We start from the raw sequence: 24,338 nt of genomic DNA, 5'->3' as shown, positions 1-24,338 counted from the left end.
TCCTTAACTTTTCCCCAAGTCACGTTTATAACTACTGTACTAGTGTACACCAGTCAAACCAAGCACGAGGAGCTGGAGTCCCTCCTTCTAAATCAAAAAAGGGGCAGACACCTGGAGGAGCTCAGTTTGTTGGCTTGGAGTTATACAAACGACTTAAGGAATTTTTGAAGAATTACTTGACAAATCTTCTTAAGGTAAGATCTTTTACATATATTCTGAGAACTTAGAATGTTAAAAAAAAAGTGAAATAATGATTCTAACTAAATGCTAAATCTTTCATTGTCATTTCTTCATTGTTTTAGGCATTAACATGTGCATAAAGATGTTTTGGTGTTGCTTAATTAGTCTTTTACCTATTATGAAGATAAAACCTTCATAAACCATGTTTTTTTAATTAGTTAAAAGCTTCTTGTAACCTTATGCCACAATATTTTCCTTAAATTATTAATTGTTTTGAATTTAGTTGTTAGAAATCGATGAACCTTTTCATTTAAAGCAAGTAATTGTGTTTTCAAGTTACCTATATGTATTTTATTTTGAATCCAATGTGGTGGTCTCTATCAAACTCTGGTTGTAAGGTTATTTAGCATTTGGTAATCACATTTTCTAAATGTAATCTTGCTTTTTACCCATGATCATGAAGTGTATTTCAAAAGTGCTGTGAAATTGTGCCCCAGAATAGGAGGGTTTCACTTGGAAGATCCACTTCCTTTGAGTGAGGGTTCTTCCTGCGCCAGGCCTTGGCTTGGGCAGCGATGGAGTCTTTTCTCCTTCATCTTCTGCCTTTTTCTTCCTCGGTCTTCATACTCTGTAGCAAAGACAGTGTGATGCCTTACATCCAGCCACAGGATGGGCAAGTGGCTCCTTCATCTGGTGCTACTACACATGTTAAATAGAGCGAGTGAAGACATCTGTACTCTCTACGCTGGGAATTTTGCAGGGACTCTTCTGTGTATATATTGTAAAGATTTTTGATTTACACAGATAATCAAAAATATCAGCATGCTGCAGAATTGTTTTCCTTAGTTTATTTTACAAGCTAAGTGGAAACTTAAACATCATTTTAACAGGCTGTAGTTGATTGACCACCAGTTATGACTAACTTAGTATCATTTTTATTCACAACACTTTGTAATGTGAACACTATAATTAATTATTCTTTAGTACTAAGGTGAGGAACAGTATGTTGTTTTGTGTAAAAGTATTGATAGCCATGTCATCAGTGATATTTTTGCATTTTAAAAAAGATCATATACCATAATCCAGAATATTTTAGCTTTACATTTTAAAGTTTATTTCACACTTACATTTAAATGAACAAAAATATGGTTGTGTCAAGATATGATCCGGTTTCCACATGGATGGTTGGATCACTTGTGTACCCTTGAAGATACTGAGATTTAGAGAAGTTAGTGGGCTGCCCCAGCCCCTTCCTGTGTGGAGGAGCCCCTCACCCACCCTCCTCTTCATTGCTTTTCTGCTACAGCACATATAAATGGTTGTGCAGTAGAATGCTCAGTTTTTAAAGAGTGAGACTAATGCTAATAATGGCTAAGAAAAAATATCAAGTTAATTTTCTTTAAATAAAAATTTGTGGTATAAGTTGTGTCAATCTCAGTAAAGATAATTTTGGTAAATGCAGAATTTCCTCCTGAGGTCCTGCTAAAGAAGAAATATTGTACCATTGACCTTATTTTTATTTTTGCAAAAATGCAACAGATTGCCGCAGAAAGCTATATACATTTTTATAATTTGTAAGTAAATTTTAAAAAGGAAGAAGTTGCATTTTAAAAATGAGTAGTAGGGCCGGCCCGTGGCTCACTCGGGAGAGTGCGGTGCTGATGACACCAAGGCCACAAGTTCGGGTCCCATATAGGGATGGCCGGTTAGCTCACTGGGTGAGCGTGGTGCTGACAACACCAAGTCAAGGGTTAAGATCCCCTTACCGGTCATCTTTAAAAAAAAAAAAAAAAAATGAGTAGTATTGGCCCCATGGTCTAAATTGTGAATAGGATATGATAATTTCTTTAACAGGGAAAATATCAACAATTGAGATGACTTTGAGGTGAATTCCATAATAAGAAGGAACTAGCATCGTATTGTAAAAGTTCAGGTTTTTTTTTTTTTAGTGTATATGCATATTTAATACCATGAAAAAAGTTCCAGTTTAATTTAGATGAAAGAATTTTTTTACTATGTTCTTGTGAGAATTTATATTAATTAGCATGTTTTTGTATAAAGAATAATTTCAAGAACCCATCTAAAGTTATATGCATCAGTGTATTTTAATGCAATGGATTTGTTTTTATTGTTTTATCTTTAATTTATTATGTGACAAATTAGTCATCTTAAAGCTTCAGTTAACTTGTTTTTAGGATGGAGAAGATTTGATGGATGAGAGTGTACTGAAATTCTACACTCAACAATGGGAAGATTATCGATTTTCAAGCAAAGTGCTGAATGGAATTTGTGCCTACCTCAATAGACATTGGGTTCGCCGTGAATGTGATGAAGGACGAAAAGGAATATATGAAATCTATTCAGTAAGATTTAAAAAAAAAATAAATTTAAATGTGTGTTTCATAGTGATATATCATCTTTCAGTAAAGGGATCTAGCCAAATATTAAGCTGTTTTTAGAATAGTAGGCTAATTTCCTTTGTTTTATCAGTGAATGACTCTTAAATATTTTGTGGCAAGAAAGTAGAAGGATGGGGAAATAGGAGTTCCCAAATACAACTTTCACACTTCTGCATTTACTGTTTAAAGGTTTCTTCTTTAATTATTTGACTAGTCATCATGTTTCACCTTGAACTGCTCCAATTTTAGCACCGATGGTCCTGAGTCTGGCAGTCCCAGGGAAATGAGACACCTTCCCTGAGGCTTAAGCCCAAAGGATTGGTCCTCATGCACTGTCATGGTCTGTGAAACCCTGCTTCAGGGAGAGGACCCCGAATTAATGATGAAATCACCCACATTAATGTGTTTCCTCAGTCAACAAAGGGTTTTTTTGTTGTTGTTGTTGTTTTTAGACCAATTGGTTTTCAGAGTATGGTCCCCAGTCCTGCAGCATCGGCATCACCTAGCAACTTATTAGAAATGCAGATTCTCAGGCCTCAGCCTAGACTTACTTAATTAGAAACCCTGGAAATGGGGCATAGCAATCTGTGTTTTAACGGGCTCTCCAGGTGATTCTGATGCATGCTCAAGTTTGAAAACCGCTGTTCTAGAGCAATTGAGGGGGGACTCACTGAGAATAGAACAGTCTGTTCATAGGCTGTCAGGCAAAACAGAGACAACAGCTTTTTTGAACCAGTGTTGTTAAAACGTCAAATTCTATGTAATGAGATTATCTCCATATCCAAGAATGTTGTCGATACTGTTGCTTTACTTTTGACAGATTTAATTAAAAGAAAAGTATAATGTATCCCAGGTACATGACTAATTTTTATCATTTATATAGTTTAATTTCTATACCAAAACTGTTATTTTTGCTTCATAATGATACTTTGTTAGATAGTTGTATAGTTTTAGAAAAACTTTCTAGGTTTAATTTTTTGATGTGAGGTTTTTTAAACAATTTTTTTAATTGACAAAAGTTGGATATACTTCTGTACAACATGTTGTTTTGAAATATGGTACATTATGAAATGGCTAATGTACTTCCCCTTTTCTTTTCCACCTACAAATGCTTTCTTGAAACTCAAAGTTGTCAGTGTAGCAATCAGCATGATTTTGGTTGATTTCCTCTTGGAAATTCACTTGACCTGACGTACAGTGTGTATACTATAACAACATCACAGCCTCCTAAAAATTAGTACAGCTTTTTAACTTTTTCTGTGCTGCGTTCAGCAACAGTTAAAGGAAATATAAAGTACAAGGATACTTTATAGTGTATTCGTCAAGATTCAACTGCTTTTATTTTGTATTAATCTACTTTCAAAATCCGTACTTTCTACTTCCTTAAATGCTGTAATTACTGTTTGGAATTATAATATGTAGCCATAAATTTTAGCAAAGCCCAATCAATGCCCCTATCTAGAAACAACATTCCCTCTATGTGCTGTTCCAGTGAGCCTGTTGAATTCATTTAGAAGTTTGGCCATCGGTTGACACGGCTGAACAGTCCTCACAGATGATCTCTCATTCTCTTTTCCAGAATCTCCAGAAAATAGGGATGCTTTGTCATGAAATGAAATCATTACAGGACAAATTATGAAGTTTTACTTTTTTCCAAGTGATTCTCTCTTCCTTTTTAACTATAGAAAGTTGTTGGTCTTCTGGGCTGAGCCCGTGGCGCACTTGGTAGAAAGTTGTTGGTCTTCTTTTAAGTCAACCAGAGGACGTAAATTAATTTTATTACTAATATATTAAAATAATTTGGCTTTTTTTTTTTTTTTTTTCCTGACTCTGTTCTGAAATTTCTTTGGTTTACCTTTGAGCCTGCTATCTCATCATGCCTGGCTCTTCTTTTATTCTTTCGAAGTGCCGGGTCATCTGGTGTCAAATTAGGTCGTCTTAATTTAGACAAATGTTTGGAACAGAGTATTTTTTAAAGTGTGGTGTATGTTTGTTAGGAGTTCATAAGCCACAGCATTACATCCTCACTGCTCCCTGGCTGTTGCACTAGAGAGGGCTGCAGAGTCGGAAACGGTAACAGCAAAGAATCCCTGCAGGGAAAAGTTATTTTCAAAACATCTCCCCTAGAGTTGCATTTCTCCTGGAAAATGAGGCTCGTCTCTTCCAGCATCTTTTGGACGTCGCATTTCCTAATAACAAGATTGTATTTTTGTTTTAATATTAAACTTGAATATATAGTTTCATGCTTTATTAAAAATATTTTTCTTTTAAATATTGCTTTTATGGGCCGAACCCGTGGCTCACTCGGGAGAGTGCGGTGCTGGGAGCGCAGCAGCTCTGGGAGCGCCGAGGTCGCAGGTTCGGATCCTATATAGGGATGGCCAGTGCGCTCACTGGCTGAGCGCGGTGCGGTGCGGGCGACACCAAGCCAAGGGTTACGGTCCCCTTACCAGTCACAAAAAATAAAAAAATAAAAATAAATTAAAAAGTATAGCTTTTATGCTATTTCTTCCTGGTTTTTTTTTTTTTTTTTTTTTTTTTAGTAGAACTACCACTTTGAAAGTTCTTTATATAGATTAAATGTATATATAATCTTTTCAGACATATATATCTTACATAAACCCAGTTTTATCTGTAGTTAAATTTGAGAAAAATAAGACTGACAATTATGTTTCAAGGAATTTTTCCACAGTTCATATTAATCTGTTGATTTGTTATAAATTAGAATTTAATTTTAGCTGAATAATACCTTTCCCAACAAACAGTTTAAAAATTATGTACAAGTTTTAATTCCAATATTTCTCTTTCAGGGATCATTTTTATAGTAATTAATTTCTCACATAACTCCTGTGGGAAGTTTAGAGAATTGGAAAAAGAAGCCATATGATGTTTGTACATTCTCATTAAAAATGCATCTTACACACACACACACAAATGCAAGTAAAATGGGAAATCTGAATAATTTATGTACAATAAACCACATCCACTTGAAGTGTATAGTTTGATGCATTTACAGTTGTATACATCCATGAAACCACCTCAGTCTAAACAGAACTTGGTAGATTTTTAGTCTGTAATTTATTTTACTGAGTATTAGGAAACTGTGGTGAAAAATGGAGTTATCTGTATCAAGTGTATTAATTCGAAAATTAAATTTGTTTCATTCAGGGAACAAATTTATAGATTGACTCCACTATTGCCCTTTAAACTGATTCACATATTCTCCTTAAATCCAAATTTTCTTTTTATCTTTTAACTTAAAATACAAGCTAATAAGTGTTTGTACTTTGAAACCCCTTGAAGTAGTTAACTCAAGAGAGAGGCTCTCTGATTTCATCATGATAATAGATTTTTACCAAGTTATAAGGGTACTTGAAAAAGTTCATGGAACAATTCGTATTATCTTTTAATTCTATTTTTCTACAAACTTTTGAAGTGCTCTTGCATAATATAGAAATTTTGATAAAATTATCTGGGATTCGGGTTATTTTTTGTGACTTCAGTCTTGGGAAAATATAGTAAAAGTAAGATATTTTGTACTTTTTTCTTTTTATCCAGCTTGCATTGGTGACTTGGAGAGACTGTCTGTTCAGGCCATTGAATAAACAGGTACCTTCTTGTGCGTGTGTGTTCCTATCCAAATCCCTTACCAGTCCTGTCACTTAGGCTTTGTCTTCCTCTCTCCTTTGGAATGTGTCATAGAATCTGTCATCTTGTGTTGTTCAATGGCCTTGAATGTTTAAGGGATATGTACTAGTATAGATTGTAATCTGTGTATCTTATATTTTTCCTGTGTTCTTTCAAAAGGTAACAAATGCTGTTTTAAAACTGATTGAAAAGGAAAGGAATGGTGAAACCATCAATACAAGACTGATTAGTGGAGTTGTACAGTCTTATGGTAAGAATCTCTCTTTAATTCAAAGTTTTTATATTAAATGGCAGTTACAGCAGTGCTCTAACAGGTTCATTTTAAAACACTTTAATATTATCAAGAATACTGATAACATTTAAAAAGGTATTCATAGTTCTCTTTAAGTCTGTGAGATTTTATTTGATTTTACCCATCATAGAAGTTGATCCTTGTGTCTTAAGGAATTTTGATGAAATAGACATTTGAATTATTTTCTTTTCTGGTCTCATACTGAATTACTGGATAGATAATAGAGTATTAATTGAGCTGAGTGACAAACAGAAATTTATATCAGCTTGAAAAATTGAGACTGAGAAACTGGAAAAGTAATACCGTGTTTAAAAAACTCAGCATTAGGGCCGGCCCGTGGCTCACTCAGGAGAGTGCGATGCTGATAACACCAAGGCCACGAGTTCGTATCCCTGTATAGGGAAGGCCGGTTACTCACTAGTTGAGCGTGGTGTTGACAAAACCAAGCCAAGGGCTAAGATCCCGTTACCGGTCATCTTTTAAAAAGAAAAAAAAAAAACTCAGCATTGTATTTCTTTGAAAGGTTTAAGTTAGTCATTTTTATTGCTTTTGGAAATATAAAACTTTTCTAAATGAACTTCATGATAATTTTGAAGTATACCTGGCCATGAGTCAAGATTACTTGAATTTTATATGTCTTGGATTTTTTCTTTTCTTCCTTCTTTTATTGAAAGAGTGTACCTTTTAATACCAGTAAATAACAGTGTTACCTTATGCCCTGCGATTTCACATTTACCTTTTAAGCACAACTTAAACTGAATGCTACACCTAAGTATATTTTGTGACATATAACAAAAGAGAGAGTAATTGAAATATAGCTCATATTTATTTCTAGTGGAATTGGGGCTGAATGAAGATGATGCATTTGCAAAGGGCCCTACGTTAACAGTGTATAAAGAATCCTTTGAATCCCAGTTTTTGGCTGACACAGAGAGATTTTATACCAGAGAGAGCACTGAATTCTTGCAGCAGAACCCAGTTACTGAATATATGAAAAAGGTAAGCTTAAATGTAGTACTTAAAGTAGACTTAAGTTAAGCGGTCATCGCTCCTTGAATGAGTCACTCTTTAGCATATGCAGCTTCCTCACAAGTCATTTGTTGAGCGTTGTCCTCTAATATCTTCAGTGGGTACAAGTGCTTTTCCTGATTCTCCAAGGAGTTTTTATAAGTTAATTTGAGAATCATGTCTGAGTGTTCTCTTCGCTGTTCTGAGAATATAACCATGATAGCTGCATGTCTTTCGTGTTTTGAACTGCTTCTCTTAGAATGTGGATCTATACCTAATGCGTATCACAGTCTTATGTCAATGAGAACATATTAAGAAACAAATTTCTCGGATTCGCAAATTTTAAGCTTTTGCTTTTTGCTTCTAAAATAATATTATCTAAAAATCTATAACATAGCCTTCAAGTTTGTATTAGAAAAGAGGTCCTTCTGAAACAACCCAATCTAAATTCTGATATGGGAGAAGATCCAAGATCAATCTATGGCTCATAAATCCTTTTCTGTGTTAAGTGATGTTATAATGAAGTTCTAGTAGAATTATGCTTTGTTCTCCTTTTTGGTATCCTGGACGTAGGCTGTTAGGAATGACCTATGTCAGCAGTCAGCAAACTTTTTCTGTAAAGGGACAGATAGTAAATATTTTAGACTTTGTGGGCTATCTGGTCTCTGTTGCAGCTCTTCGACTCTGCCGTTGTAGGTAAAAAGTAGCCACAGCAGCATAAACAAATGAATGTGGTTGGGTTCCAATAAAACTTGATTTTTAAAAAACGGCGGCAGGCAGGATTTGGCTCACAGGTTATAGTTTACTGACCCCCTGACCTAGATGTACTAGGAGATTTCCAGGGAGTCTGGGTGTTACCATGTCTGATAGTTGCTTTGCCCTGAAGGACTGCGGAATGACTCTTTCCATATGCTGAGATAGGAAGTTAGTAAGAGCAACGGCTGGGTTCTGACCATGTAGAGAGAGTCCTCCCCAGTTTATCTGGAGTGTTCTCAATGCATTTCTTGTAGGAGATAGTGATTATAAGTGGGGCTTCAAAGTTTGTAGTCGAAAGTCCTCGACAAACAAATTTCTGGTATCTCAAAATCAAACAAAAATGGAAGTATTCAGAAGTATTATACTCATACTTGGAATAGTAATAGTTCTTTGTGTGTATTTATGGGTTAAATTGACCTTTGTGTGCTGACCTGGAACCTAACCCACTCATTCAGGGTTTCAAACAGCTGCCTGACAAATGATCTTCAGTGAAGCCTCTCGTCAGGGCACACATCCCCAGTAGTGGTGGGAGCCTCTTGTTTCTGTGGACTTGAGTTGTGGTTGTCTCATTTATCCACACTGATGGAGGAAATAGTATTCTGGTGCAAGGAAACCAGCTTTTTAGGACAGAGCTACATAAGCACTCCAAAAGCAGGGAAATCTGGTTTTGAAATCCAGCCTGAAACCAAAGGCGGCTTGAGCAGAGATTCCCAATGGTTTGTGTATTTTCATTCAGCATAAGCACTGCCTTCAGGGAAGCAGTATGCTTCCTACATCCTGGTTCCCATAGAGGGGATTCCTTGCTACAGGAGCTAAAGGTTTGGCCCAAATCTACTTGGATCGTACCAAACTTGACTTCCATCACATTGTGAAAGTCTATAATGCAGTGTCTGTAAGCATAAAATTGGAATGTAACCATGCGAATAATTCTGCTCTTATCCTGTAGCCTTGCATCTGAAATTCAGCTGAGTCTAGTTTCAAATCCCCATTCGACCACTGACTAGAGAGATGACCTTAACCTTTCTGTTCCTCAATTCTTCATCTGTAAAATGGGAATAATAACAATAATAATGAGGATTAAATGAGTTTATTTAAAATAACTTAAAGTTAGATTTAAAATATATATTAAATATATATTTATTAAATATATAAAAACATAAATATATTAAGTACTATTAAATATGTAATATGTATGACATAAATATATATTAAAAATATTTTAAATCTAATTTTAAATTTTTATGTATATATATATGCTTAGAATAGTGTGTGGTAAAGAGCAAGCCTGATGTGTCTGGTATTATACATATACACATATACAACGCACAGGACCTCCAGCATATGCCTGGGAGGGTGCAAAACCACAAGATAAAAGGTAGCAAATTTTATTCAGTAATTTAGAAATTATGTTTACATTAAACATTTTATCAAGAAATACAATGCAAAAGTCACGAACAATATTTGGATAAAGCATGAACCTTCAAGAAACATTCTGCTCTTCAGCAGCAGCTAATTGGCTGAAAGTGTACATTTCCTGGTGGTCTGTGTTCACTTCTCTCTGTTGTCATTTGAGAGTCTTTGGCTTGTCTTTCTAAAGATGGCTTTGATGAGTGAACAACTGTAAATCATGTTAGTGTTTTTAAAATATCTTACTGTCTCCTGTGATTGACAACTAATCTAAGCTATAAAACATCGCATGACTATTCTAGGTTTCTAATGGAATTTTTTAAAAAATAAAATATACCTTCATTAATTTGTTTACCCTTTGGGGTCTGTTTTTTCCTTTTGTTTTTACTGTGAACTGATACTAATAGAATTGATAAGGGGCAGTGTTTAATTGCTTAATTTTATTTAGTCATTTGAGTTTACTTGGTGTAATCTGGCAAGTACAGTGATGATTGAGAGTATGACTTAAAATCAGTGAAGAATATAAATGATTTTCCTTTCTAAAACCTGTGACATTCAACATGTAGAACCTTGGTTTCTTATCAATATATAAAATAAGCTGTTGTTGAGGCCCCTCTGGCCATGTTTTCTGTAATCACTTAAATACCTATTCACTCTTTCCTTCCTGCTCAGTCCCTGAGGAAGGGTCTACAAAAATGCTACTAATTTTTGGCAGCATAAGAGTTGGAAAGCCGGTGCCCCTCAGAGAATGAATCGAAGCCTAATCTTTCCTCTGGGAAGGGTAAAAGTTTATTTTGCTGCCCAAGGGGATTATGTTCTTCCCAGAAACAAACATAATTTAAACAAAACAAAAAGTGATGCTGTTTGGTTTGCATGTTCTATATTTCATCAGCTTTAGTTTTTAAGGTATCAGATTTAATGAGACATTAGACATGGAGCAGCAGCATCTTAACTTAGAGCTTCTGAGTAAAAGCACATAAAGTCTCTTACCATTTAAAAATATCTGTGTAATCAGAAAAACAAAATTACACATTGACTGTAGACTTTTTGGAAAATAGAAATAACATAAACCTACGTGCCTGGGACACTGTTACTAATTATAAACCAAATAGGAATAATGCTATAGGTTTTTTATAACTTGTTCACTAATAATTTGTTATTGACATGTTTTATGTTTATTTTAGTGCATAATGGTATTTTATCAACTGAATATGCTATAATTTCACTATTTACCTCCTATCAGAAATTTAATAACTTCAAACTTTTTTATATTTCATTTGTGAAATGTTACTTTTCCTTTCTCATGTTTTTATTTGGATATACTTACTGATTTGTTGGAGATTATTATGTATTAAGGATATTGACCTATTGATGTATACTACAGATATTTACCAAGTTTATTTTTCATTTTTAACTTTGTATTTAGAATATGTAATAAGGTTCTGTTCTGTTCTATGATTTAAACAGTTGTCCCATTGTTATTAATTTTTGATAGCACAAGTCCTGCCCAGTCATTTTTTCATTGTTTTCTTGGCTCTTGAGTGTTTATTCATTTTCAGTTTAATTTTTCCAGATTTCTCTGAAATTATACCAAATTTGAAAGTCATTTTGGGAAGTACTGGCATTTTTTGCAATTCAAAATATAGTTTTTGTCTCTGTTTATTCACATCAACTGAATAATTTGAGGTTATTGAAATTTCTTCCTTGCTTTGATAATCTAGTGGCTCCTCAGTGACATCTTGTACCACACATAATTCTGGTGATGGATTATAAAATATACTGAGTTTTACTAATTTTGCTGCTCTGCTAAATTGCATCTTTGTTTTCCTCTCTTCCTTGGAGGGAAATGCAAGAAATTGAGACACATAAACTACCCGGGAGATTTCAGAGGTGCATATTTCAATGATTGGCAAGAGGAGGCCATAATGTTTTTCTTTAAATTTTCTAAAGTGTAATTGCTAATGATTATTTCTATGTGGTCATTTCAGAGATTATATTTGTGTGATTCTTGACTTCAAGTAGCTTTCAATAAAAAGTAGAGCTTCTTAACTTGGTATCCCTGTACAAGAGAAGGATCCCTGGGTTTCTCAGAGTGTCATGTTAGAGGTATTACCTCAAAAAGGTGAAATACTACTTTATCTGAAGGAACAAAATGGATGTAAAGACATTTGAACTCTTAGTAATGATAACATTGTTAAAGCATTTAAAAAGGAATTTGAAATAGTAATATATGTTACAGAGAAAATGGAACCCATCAGTGGCTGTTCAAAAATGGTTGACATTTACCCTAAAATCAAAGATCCTTTTTTTTTCTTAATCATATTTCATTAGAGCAGGTTTTGGAGTTTAATTTGCCATTGTTCACATAACAGTTCTTTAAGAATGAATCCAAGCTGTTTACCTGAAATAATCCTTCCCAGGCAGAGGCTCGTCTGCTGGAGGAACAACGAAGAGTTCAGGTGTACCTTCACGAGAGCACACAAGATGAACTGGCCAGGAAGTGTGAGCAAGTCCTCATTGAAAAACACCTAGAGATTTTCCACACGGAATTTCAGAATTTACTGGATGCTGACAAAAATGAAGGTGAGCCACTAAGACTCATGAAGTGTAGTTACCTATTATTATCTGCAGTTTTGAAATTTTGCTTGAAATTCCTGACTGAGTTACCCGCACGTCTCTTTGCCTGTGCATTGTGGCATGATGTTGATTTCACACCCTTGGAGAGCATTTAGGTAAGACTTTTGGGGAAGAGCATCTTTTCCGTTTACTTTGGAATATGACTTGTTCCATACACTTTAACATTAAATGATATAGTACCTTTAATTTTTTTCTTAAGTATTCTTCCTTTGAAAATTTTGAGATAAGAAGACTGTTATTTTATATCTCCCTTAATCGCTCCCTCATTTTATTCTGGGACATGTCAGGAGCTCAGTAAAAGATTGATCTTTGGATTTGGGATTTTTTTCCTTTGGTCCTCATAAATTAACTGTATGCCATACAAATATTAAATGAAGAATTTGGGGGACCCTTTTGTAACTCATTTGTATAGTTGAGATGGATACCCATGTTCTCTTTAAATGAATTCATTTTTTAAACAAATATTAGAGTGCCTGTTATGTGTCAGGCAAAAATACTATCTCAATTTTGAGAATTTTAGGAAGCATTAGATGTAATTTCCGATTTAAAAAAATTTTTTTTCCCTCTATTCTCATGTTAGTGGTTTCTCATAGTAAGGGGAAAAATAAACGTTTATAATAGCATAACTTCAGGGCCGAGCCCGTGGCACACTCGGGACAGTACGGCGCTGGGAGTGCAGCGACGCTCCTGCCGCGGGTTCGGATCCTATATGGGAATGGCTGGTGCACTCACTGGCTGAGTGCCGGTCACGAAAAAGACCAAAAAAAAAAAAAAAAAAAAGGCATAACTTCATTGTTATTTTTAGCAAAAATATACTCATACATATACCAAATAGAAAATATTGGTTATAAGTAAGTGCTCTTGATTATTAAGGTCTAGAGACATGGTTATTTTATTTAAGAATACCTTTCATCTCAATATTAAAGCATAATTAGTGGAATGGATATGCGGGGTTTGTGTCATTGCATAAAGGTGATCGTCTTCTTTCAGATTTGGGGCGCATGTATAATCTTGTATCTAGAATCCAGGATGGCCTTGGAGAATTGAAAAAACTACTGGAAACACACATTCATAATCAAGGTCTTGCAGCAATTGAAAAGTGTGGAGAAGCTGCTTTAAATGTAAGTAATATTTAATTGAAAATCACTCAGGCCTAACTATTTGCACATGTGGAACTGCAGACATGCTGTGCATCTCCATTGAGAGATCCAAGTGATAAGATTTTCACTAGAACTCTAGAGAGCCTTATTTTGGCTTTTTTGAAGTAGAAAGTTTATAAATATCTTTGTTAAGTAAATGCCTTCATAAATTATTCTCTGGTACTTTTTAGGCATTAAGGATGTTATATATTTTCTTTTTCACTGTTACATTCCTTGCACTAGAAGAGAGAAGATGCTTCCATAGAAAGAAAAGGCTAAAGCCTCCTGGAAACTTTTGCTTGCCTCCTATAGTCCACAAGTTATGCCTTTCAGGAACTTTGATCTGAGTAGTACCCTCCAACTAAAGACTGCAAGTCTGTTTGCATTAGAGACGCCCTGAAATTTATAGCATTTCTTCTACACTCCGCCATCCCCTAGGAGCTCCATAGAACATTCCTGCAAAATTGCCTGTAATTCAGGTGATAATTTTACATGTTTCTAAGACACAGGCCAGTTTTTGTCTTCAGTTTTGTTCCTGTTGTGAACTTTAATTTTCATAGTGTTTGGGAGAACAAATGGGGGTTAAAAGCTTCTAAAACAGTTGATTCTTATGTCTGAATTCATGAGACTTTCATCTGTCTGATTTTATTGTGCTTAATGTTAATTATTTTTTTACAATACTTGCTCTGTCTTTAGTATGCTTTTTAAAAGAATTCTTGTTTCCCTATTATCTTTGAAAGATCCCTTTTCCATGTTTAATTATGGGGTTGCTGCCTCACTCTGCTCCCCATTTGTGAATTATTAGAGGGTGAGTATAAGGCCCTTCCTTTGGGTTATGAAACAGTTAACATTATGCTTGCAAGGTGGGAGGGAGCAGGCTTAGCAGTGGGTTCTGTGAGACAGAGCTCCGGTTTTTAGTATAAGCTTAAGTATGGAGTACCCAGTGTTGGGACGTACAGTGACGTCACAGTGTAGTGACTGAGTGCAGGCCCAGGGCCTGGTCTCTCTGGGTTCAAATTCCAGCTCCGCCATTTACAGCTGTGTGACCTTTGGCACATTGCTTCTCCTGTCTTTGTCAGTTGTTTAAAAAAAAGAATAATGATAGTGCCTACCTCATAGAGTTTTTATGAATGAATAATGCATGTAAACTGCTTAGATCAGAGCACATAAGTGCTCAGCAGTGATGACTGCTGTTTGCATGAATGTGGATTGTACAGGTTTTTTGTTTTGTTTTGTTTTTTAAGAAACTCGTTTAAAACTTATTCTTACATCTTGAAGACTTTTCTTATTTCCATACTAAATATTCCTTTTTAAAAGGCCTGATAAATATACACACACATGCATATCTATGATTCAGAAGGGGCCAGCTTAATGAAGACATCCTTTCAGTGATACAAGGTATTTTCACAGCTGATAATTTAAAACTTAGTTTAGCTTTATGGACAGCAGAGCCAAGAAAATAACTTGACTTTCCTTGAAATGAGTTAAGTGGTGAGTCTGTTAATTGATCAGATGTGGATTACAGTGGTAGACTGAAGCAGTTTTTGCTTTTTCTTGCAAACTTTTATATATTAGATATGAGACTAGTCTTAGATTAGTTTGATTAAAAATAAACACTATAAATTGGTTTTTCATTTTCATGGGAATGATGGAATATTCTAATGTCTACCTTTTCCAAAGTAAGTTTCTAAACTGGAGAAATAATCAACTATAATTCTCAAGTCCCATTGTTTTATCTTTCTTTTAGATTAAAACAAAAAATGTTTTATCAACTTCTTGACATTTTGCACACTGAATTAATCCTGCCCAACTGACTTTGTCATTGAGTCTTGAATTTGATGACTACATTTTCCTGGGGAATTAAAGCAAAAGTACAGCTTCTATGCAGAATTGTTTCTCTATTTGAGGAAACTTCATCTGTCAACAGTAGACAGCACAAATAAGCTGTCTTTACCAGCAGTTATATGTTACTAGAAACTAAGCTTTTTTTTTTTTTAAAGATGACTGGTAAGGGGATCTTAACTCTTGACTAGGTGTTGTCAGCACCACGCTCTCTCAAGTGAGCTAACCGGCCATCCCTATATAGGGATTCGAACCCGTGGCCTTGGTGTTATCAGCACCAAACTCTCCCAAGTGACCCACAGGCCGGCCCCCAAAACTAAACTTTTAAACAGTAAATGTATTACTTAAATATAAGCCACTGATTAACCTGAATTAAAAAGCCAAAACAAGATTTTTTCCCCGTGAAGAAGAGTTATAGCTTAATAAACCTATGTTGTATCTGCCTTCATTTTCAAAAGTCAGACTTTTTTTTTAGCAAGTTAGATTGTAATGATTATTTTCATAAGAACTATTTTTATATTGAACTCATGAAACTGGTTTTTTACAATTTTTGTTCTTACGAGGAAAAACGTTTCTTTAGGAAAGCAAATACTTTTTCTATTTTCTGCAAGAGCAGTTTTTCCTGAATTTCAGTTTCATTCTCTCACTTGTACAGTTGCATTTGACCCCTGACTCTGCACTGCCATCTGACTGGCACGTGGTTCCCCATACAACCTCCCTGGTCTGGGCTCACACTAGCCACCACTACTCGCCCCTCAGAACCTGAGGAAGCTCTAGGAACACGTGTACCCAGTGCATGGCCTGCGTACATACTTGTAAGAAAAAGTTAATACAGCTGCTAAAAAGTACTTTTAAATAGGCATTAATTTCAGTGGGATGTAATTACTTTGAGGACAGTTTTTAAAGTTTGAAATTTTTTTTAAAAGTTGGAAGTGTGAAAATTTTTGTGTTGAGTCTACTTATGAGAATCATTTATAATTAGAGTAAGTGCCACAGAAGAAACTACTTAAACGATTTTTTTAAGGGCAGAAAGTTTAATATGTCAGTCCTGTGTCTTGTTCTGGACTATAATACTTTATGTTATGCCCAAACTGTTCTTTATTAAATAAATTCCTTTGGGAGGCAACCCCCCCCCGCCCCCCTGCAAAAAAAAAAAAAGTTTCATATCTATCTAGTCCATTTGTACCGTTAATTTGGTTTTAAAAAACCCCCGCTTTACTGCTAATGTCTGGCCTGGATTGGCATTTTGACAGGTTTCAAATTCATAATGTAATTCAAATATTTTTTTGTGTTAGACACTTCAAAACCTGCTTACGAATTTTTCTTGAGGCATTTTTTTCATAGTTAAAACCAGTTTAAAAATTAAAGGCTATTCCTGAAAAATTGGCTCAAGGAGAATTTCTCTCATGGTATCTCCCTTTTTCTCCTACATAAAAACTGGCCGTCCTCCTCAGTGAAGTGTGACTGAGAAGAGTTCCAGTGTGTGCTGTTGCTCGTAACCGCCCTGACACCCAGGGCAGTCACCACCCTGGGAATGTGGGTCTCGATCAGGGCCCTTCAGGGTACACAGGGAGCTTCCAGGCTGAGTGGTGCTGAAGTGGTCCGTGAAAGCCACCATCTTTCAAGATTCCAATTTTCCAATTTGTTTAGAAGAGTTCTATCCACCCTTAAGAGACCCTCCTGATAAAGGGCATTCATGCTTAACAGATGTGCTAGAGGGTAAATTAGCATCCTGCATTGGGGCACCTGAAGGACTCTGGAACAAAGAAATATTCAAGGATGAGATTGAAAACTGGTTTGGAGCTGAACAAAAAAATAGGAGAAATTGTTTTTTAATAGGCAAATTACCCCATGCATGATTGCTGGACTGAAAAGAGACTGGGGCAGCACGCTAAATTAGCTCATTTGACAGGGCATTAAAACTCTTTGGAATCCCTGTACTGCCAGTCACACACACACAAAAAAAAACTCTTTGGAAGTCAAAAATTGAAATACCTTGTGTGCTTGAAAAGATGGCCAACCCATAACAAATGTGTTTAGTAGTAGGCAATATAGTATACATTCTTAGAAAAATAATCTGTGTTAAAATACAGGAGGAGGGTGGGCCCCAGCCACTTAGTAAGGTCTTAAGGGTGTATCTGGAAAGCAGAGGCCATACCTTCATGTAGTCATTTCAAAGGGAACTGAATGGCCACCGTGTGGCTCTTTGCTAAGTTCTTAATATTTTTTAATCTACCAAAGCAACTAGCTGCATGATGCTGGTTGGCGTTACTTAAAGGGCCAACAAATGCTGCAGATAAAATTGAAATCACTGTTTCATTCAGTCAGCAGGCACTTATGACACTCCTGTAATACACTTGCTGTCAAGAATTCCACATTGAAACGCTTTCCCTTTATCTCTGGTCGTATCAGATCTCCATGACTTCGTCTGCCTGGTGTAGTGACTGTACTGCAGATCCATTTTGAAACTCACCTCTTCCTTCCTTCATACCTTAGCACAGAGGTGGCAGCTGCGTTGTATGTGCACCTGGCCCTCATTTTTTGCACATGGAAAACATTGCTTATCTAATAGGGTACAATTTCCTGCTGAGTCCGCACAAGGCCTCAGGAGCCTTCTGAAACCAGTAGGAGCCTGCCTGCCACCCTGTCTCAGTGGCGAGTTGCTCCTCCGTCTTCTCGGATGAGTCAGTGGGGAGTGGGGACCCCTCTTTCCTTGCTCTTACTTATTCTCCAGGCAGTTTTTCTGCAGTCCCAATGCCCCATCTTCTGGGCCCCCTGCTTCACCTTCCAAATGGTCCTACATCTCTCCTGTTCCCATTCATCCTTCATAATAATTAGCAGTTTAATCTTTAAAAATACCCCCTTAATACATTAACAGTTTTACTCTGCATTCTTCATCCTTTGTTTTAAATAAAACAAAACTCTTCCTTACAGTCATATATTAAATCACAATATTATACTAAATCAAAATCCTCTTCTAATTTGCCCCCATTTTTATGAGCTTCGCCTTCAGTGAAACGGTCATGTCATCATCATCCCTCCCCCAAACCCTGTACACCTTGTTTGTACTCATGCTGATGTCTCTGCTTGTAGCACAGTCATTCCTGCTTTCTGCTTACCTTAGTCCTGCTCTTTAGACCAGCTCAGATCCTCCCTTCTAGGAAGAGTTCTCCTTAACTGTTTCATCCTCAGCATCTATAAAACTCTCTCATCACCACTTCTTATTTGTTTGTAACTTCCTGTGTTTCCTGTCACCCCACTGTAGGGTTGTAAATCCCTTGAAAGGAAAGTTCACACCTCATTATAGTTTTAAACTCTATAGTTTTAGTGCCTTACGTCTTACCCAGCAGGTATCCGCTGATGATGATTATGATGTTGGAGAAGAGCCACCAACTACGTGGCCACCCCCTCCTTCCCAGGACTCTTTTTCCCCAGTTATGTACGTTGTCTCCACTGGAGTTCTCTCTGTTCGTGAAGATGCCTTGCTCTGCCTTCCTAGTTCTCTTGACTCTGCTTAGACACAGTCCTTTTTTCTTCTACCTGTTAAGCCCTGTTTATCTTTCAAAACCCAACTCAAGTGCCATTTCTTCTACAAAGCCTTTCTCGATCACCTTAGAGTGGTAGAATCTCCCCCTCAAAATAATAGCACAGTAGTCTATTTATTACATTTATGCTACTTTATATTTTAGATGTCTGTGTGTCTTCTGGCAGAGATGGCTTTATCCACCTTTGTGTCCTCAGAGCTTCGCACAGTGCCTTATACAGAGTAGGCCTTCAGTAGATTTATGTTTCAGTTATACTCCTCATTGTTCCCAATTGGATATGGGGCTGCTTACACAATACATAAAATACAACAGTATGAATTAAATAAATCAGAGTAGCAAGATAAGGATATGAAACACAAATCAAAGCTAAGTGTAAGTTAGCACTCGAGAGTATATGCAGTACAGTCTCACGCTCTTGTTGGAGCTGAGTTCTTATCCGCATGGAGAGCTTGCTGGGAAGACGGTCAGTGCTGTGAAGGACAATCAGCCAGTAATTCAGAAGAACAACTTTTCTTGGTATTCAGAGCTGAGAATACTTTCTCCGTCTGCTCATCTTAAAGAGAACACGAGTAATATGGACAGAATTATCAGCAGTACACTTGCAAGCAAATATGATGTCAAGTCATCGGATGGTTTTATAATTCTCCTTGACGCCAGCTTGTAGCAAAATGCCAAAATAAAGTTCTGGAAAAGAGTCAAAGAATGTAGACTTGTACGTATTCATTAATTAATACTTGATGATGCAGTTGATTCCATTTTGAATTTTTAATTAACACGTGACTCCTCAGCAGTTTGCGTGCTATTGTACTCCTCTACAAGGAGTTTCATGAGCGAACATAAATCAGATTATACGAGAATGTTTCATTACTCTCTGTCTTTAAGACTGAAATGGCAACAAAGAAGCACGAAGTCCTCTTCGAAACCATATCTTGATTTAGTATCCTCAGTCTAACTGGTATTGGAATGTAATCCAATAGAAATGGGCTTGAACATACTTGGATATCCAGCCGGGCTGTTGGGTCTAACATTAGGATGTTAGCCTGTAGAGACTGGGGAGCAAAGTTGTGAGAGTTTATGTGCTGCTTTGAGAGAAATTGTATATTGAAACAGGAGTAGAAATTTTCAGGAGCTGCTCAGAGTTGCTCTGGGATTGGAATGATTGTGCTTATAAGAGGGAGCACTTAAGATGGAGAATTTTATAGGCAGAAATAAAATCAGGTAGTTCTGACAAACATTTTTCAGTTTAAGACTAAGGGGTAGGTCTAGGACCTTATCAGAATTATGAAAAAATTCTGTGGTTTGGGTTGAAAAATTAAGCCCCAAGTGTGTGTGAACTTACACTAGAGTGAACGGATAAACACAGTGCTGGGTACTTCTGCTAAATTTAGTTTATACATCCAAGATTCCCTTTCTCTTCTGCACTCAAATGCGTGCTCAACACCTGAGTCCTGATGCAAACATCCTGTGCATGGTAAGAGAAGAAAATTTTATCCAATCAGTGACAAAATTAGCTAGGGAACCTTAACATTTGGAGTCTAAACTGCCCTGGTTTAATAAGAAGAGATGTGATACACATACACAAAACCTTAAAGGGTGGGAAGAGGGTAGATAAGAAAATCCTAGACTGTTACAGCTGTAGGCTCTCCCTTAAAGCTAGCTGATGGGTTTATAGGGATCAGTTTTACTATTCTTCCTCATCTTGAATATGTTTGAAATTTTCCATAGTAAAACATTTTTTGGAAAAGAAATTACAGGTTTTGAGTAAATGGATATTGGAAAGGGGAAAGAGTTTTAGCACAAAGGGAAACACAGTTTTTATGCAGTAAGTGAACCTGACAAATTTAATTACACAAAGAACTGATACATGCCGAAAATATAAATTGGTTCAGATAGCATATAGCTAAATCTGTGAGTGATAGTCCCATAGCTTCAGGAAAACAGGGACAGTTTGGATTTATTTTGTCTTGCCATGGGATGAAGAGAATAACTATTTTCTCTAACAGAAAAAATACACAGTTGTCATTTTTGAATCCAGGATAACCGGACTGTCATTTTTATATCCAGGATACACCTCCCTTTCTTTCATCTATCGGGAAGACTTTAATCATTTCACAAGGAAGCCCATGATGGAGCATTTTCCTACCCAAATCTGACTTTATACTCACATCAAACTAAATTCTAGTTTAAATGTTGCTGTATATTTATAAGTCCTGAAGTGATCCCTGATTGGTTCAAGGCCAGTTAGAGACCCTACGCATGAATTTCTATGTCTGTCTGTTGTCACTGACATAAGCAGACCTACTCCTCATCTTCCTACACTGCTCTTCTGAACTAATTTAATTATTCCTTTACGAGGCAGCATTCTCTCTGATGAATCTTACTCAGTCTCTTTAAAGAAGTCACAGTTTTTTTCCGGCAAGTCTAATTTAGTTCTGCTTTCAAAATTTGACTTTTTTTTTTTTTTAACCACTGATCACTCAGCCCCTAAATCTAGCCAGCTTAGAGCCTGAGCATTTGCAGGGTTATTCAGATAAGTCTTAAAGACAAGGACTTCAGCCTTGCCTGGCGTTGAAGGAAAGTGTATACGTGAGACTGAATTAGGGGACAGCTGGGGGCACAGTGAGGACCAGGGCCAGCACAAAGCCCTGCAGTTATGGTCTCAGGTCAGGGATTGGCAGAGAGTTTATCAGAGTCTAAGGTCGGGTTAAAGATTTATTAATCATGGCCTGATACTCAGAACCATGATCACAAGATAAATATAAATGGTTGAAGCAAAAAGTAGCAGGTAGAGGGCCGACCCCGTGGCGCACTTGGGAGAGTTCGGCACTGGGAATGCAGCAGTGCTCCTGCCGCGGGTTCGGATCCTATATAGGGATGGCCGGTCTGCTCAGTGGCTGAGCGTGGTGCGGCCGGTCACACACACATTTAAGAAAATGCAAGACTAAATGATTTTTGACACCTCACATTTATCTCCCCCCCACCTTTTTTTTTTTTTTGCCTATTAATTAATATCAAAATTAATTTTATTCCCTGAACACACACAGACTAGCAGTGAAGGGGGCTATTATGTTTCAGAATTTCCATGTGGGAACTTCTTGAGAAGTTTTTGTTTTTCCAGATCCTTGATCTGAGAAAAATTGGTCCAAAAAAATCAAGAAAACAGGGAAAACGATTATCATTCTGAAACATAATAGCCAGCATACTTAAAGACATTACTAGTTTAATGGAATCCATTGATGACAAATCAAAGCAGGAACAGGGGACGCCGATGTGGGAGTTGAAGGTTAGGGTGGGCTTTTCTGGGAACCAGGGTGAGAGCATGTGACACTGTGCAGACTGACGCTCAGTCTTCCTGGCGGGTGATGCCTTATCATAGGTACGGCTCAGGGCCCCTCTGCTGCTAAGGCTGAGCCATTCATGCAGATAAAACATTAGTATGTTTATATACATAATGTATAAATCCTGTGAATGGAGTTCAAAAAAATGGCAGGTTTTAGAAGCAAAATAAGTCTTTAAATTGGTAGTTTTGACATGCGATTCTTTGTAATGTTGTTAACCTTAAGAGATATGAATGTTACTGCCTCATAATGACCACTGGCATTTTCAGCGTTTGGGTGCTCACCATCTACTAGAGTTCTTTTTAAATACTGTACAAAAGAATTGCAAAGAGAAGAATTCTGAATGTTGTGGGACAACTTGACATGAGATCAAGAAGCGATCTAAAATGTAAATCAGCAGAAGCAATATGGATTTCGGTGGCAAAACAAAAATTAGGTCAAGCAGAAAATATTGTTTAAAAAAAAAAGAAAAAAGCTTCTAAGAGGTGAGATGTGTGCCCAGCTAGAAGATGCTTTTGGGTGCACTGTTAAGAATAAGGCCATCCAAACTGTACTCTCAGCATAGCCCGCCGCGCATCAGTTGCAGAACCTGGAGGTCAAGAATACAACCAGCCAGGCAGAATGAAAGAAGTTTTCTACATCTGAAAGTTTTCGTGAAACAAAGAGCATGATTATCTGACAAGGCCATTAGTGCTCTGTGTGTTTTAACATTTTAAGATGAATGATTTAAAAATATTAAATGTATGTGGTATTTATTACCTTTCAGTATTTTAAGTGATTTTTATTTGACAATTATTTTGCATTAAGTTCCCTTCTCATGTTTTTCTCTTACTAAATGTTTATATCAGATAGACACCATATCTATATCCTATTGAAATTATCTCATCAGAATATGCTTGTTCATAATAATGAGCCTTGCATTTAAATATATTTATATTTATAGAAAACCTTGAACCTGTTAGTATAAGCCTGTTACAGAAAATTATCCACTCTTACTGGTTACTTGTTATTATTTAAAAATAAGTAAAATGCTATTTAAAAATGCAGAATAATTAGAATTTGGGGAATTCTGGTCTGTCATTCCTGAATCCTGCAGATCAGTATATGAGGAACTTGGAAACATCGCATTCTGGCGTCGTGCTTGGGAGGGGCTGGCAGGCCACCTCCTGTATGACCAGCCTCTCCCTGCTCCCGTGTGTCTGTCCCCAGCCGGCCACCTGCCTGGCTCTGCCTCTCAGCTTCCCCCGCGGGTGTCTTTCTGACTTGGTTTGTGAGCCTTTTCCCTCTTGACAGCTGGGGAGCAGATGGCAAACTCGGGAGTCAGCTGCCTGGGGCTGCCACTTGCCCTTGGCGAGATGGGTAACTGCGACTTAGCTGCTTCATCTGTAAAACGGGGATAAGAACAGGACTGCCCTCACCTCACTGTGTGCTTGTGGCAGTGTCTGGCACACCAGGGGTTCTCAGCATTGGCTGCAGTGTGACTTTATTATTGCTCAGCTCTGTCCCTCGGCCTCCTGTCATTACCGTCTTCCTTTTCATTGCAATGTGCACCTCCCCTGAGGAAAATCTTCCCGTTTCATTTCCAGGATGTTGTTTGTCTGGAAATTCTCTGTCATCAGGTCCCCCAGTAGCCTACCTGTCTTCCCAGCCCTGTGATTGGCACTGGCCTTGCCCACCTCAGTTCCCCTGCGTGTCCACATGAGCCTTCTGGTCTCACCGCCCCCGTGTGGACCCACGTGCTTCCCTTGCCGCTCCTGACCTGAGCCCTGCGCTGTGTCTCCATAGTGCCAGCTGCTGGCAGATCCCACTGGCCGACTGCTTTCTCCAGCCAGAACAAAGTCCAGAATTTGAATTTTTAGCAACAAAAGATAGGCCAGGCCAAGCTGTCACTTTGAAAATTTTGTTTTTATGATCTCTTTGAGTTTTCACTGTTTTTAATGCAGGCTTAAAATCAGTATTTAATTTTGAGTGTGGAGAATATACTTTCTTTTATTATGTGTATAAACAAAAAACGTCCTGTGTGTTTCATAATGGAACCAGGAATTTCTTGATCTTATTTGTTAACTTCTTTGAGGAAATATCTCAATCTTTTAGAGTATTTTATAGTAGCACATTAATATACAATTTAATCCCCAATAACCAACTTT

At 36.9% G+C, this 24,338-nt stretch overlaps 1 protein-coding gene across 3 annotated transcripts in view; it reads left to right on the top strand.

Moving 5' to 3' along the window:
* CUL1 (cullin 1) overlaps nucleotides 1-24,338 on the top strand; it is a 91,461-nt gene that overhangs the window by 51,978 nt on the left and 15,145 nt on the right. For 2 of the 3 annotated variants that reach the window (XM_063100009.1, XM_063100008.1), the window contains exons 3-9: nucleotides 20-194; nucleotides 2,376-2,543; nucleotides 6,138-6,188; nucleotides 6,387-6,477; nucleotides 7,355-7,518; nucleotides 12,111-12,273; nucleotides 13,318-13,448. In XM_063100009.1, the coding sequence (XP_062956079.1) occupies nucleotides 20-194; nucleotides 2,376-2,543; nucleotides 6,138-6,188; nucleotides 6,387-6,477; nucleotides 7,355-7,518; nucleotides 12,111-12,273; nucleotides 13,318-13,448 (943 nt within the window). The remainder of the gene's footprint in view (nucleotides 1-19; nucleotides 195-2,375; nucleotides 2,544-6,137; nucleotides 6,189-6,386; nucleotides 6,478-7,354; nucleotides 7,519-12,110; nucleotides 12,274-13,317; nucleotides 13,449-24,338) is intronic. The other variant, XM_063100010.1, reaches the window with a different exon arrangement.

This window comes from Cynocephalus volans, chromosome 6 (genome assembly GCF_027409185.1).
Source record: "Cynocephalus volans isolate mCynVol1 chromosome 6, mCynVol1.pri, whole genome shotgun sequence".
NCBI lineage: Eukaryota > Metazoa > Chordata > Mammalia > Dermoptera > Cynocephalidae > Cynocephalus > Cynocephalus volans.
Note: the sequence above shows the minus strand (reverse complement) of the source record. Positions and strands in the feature narration are given on the sequence as shown.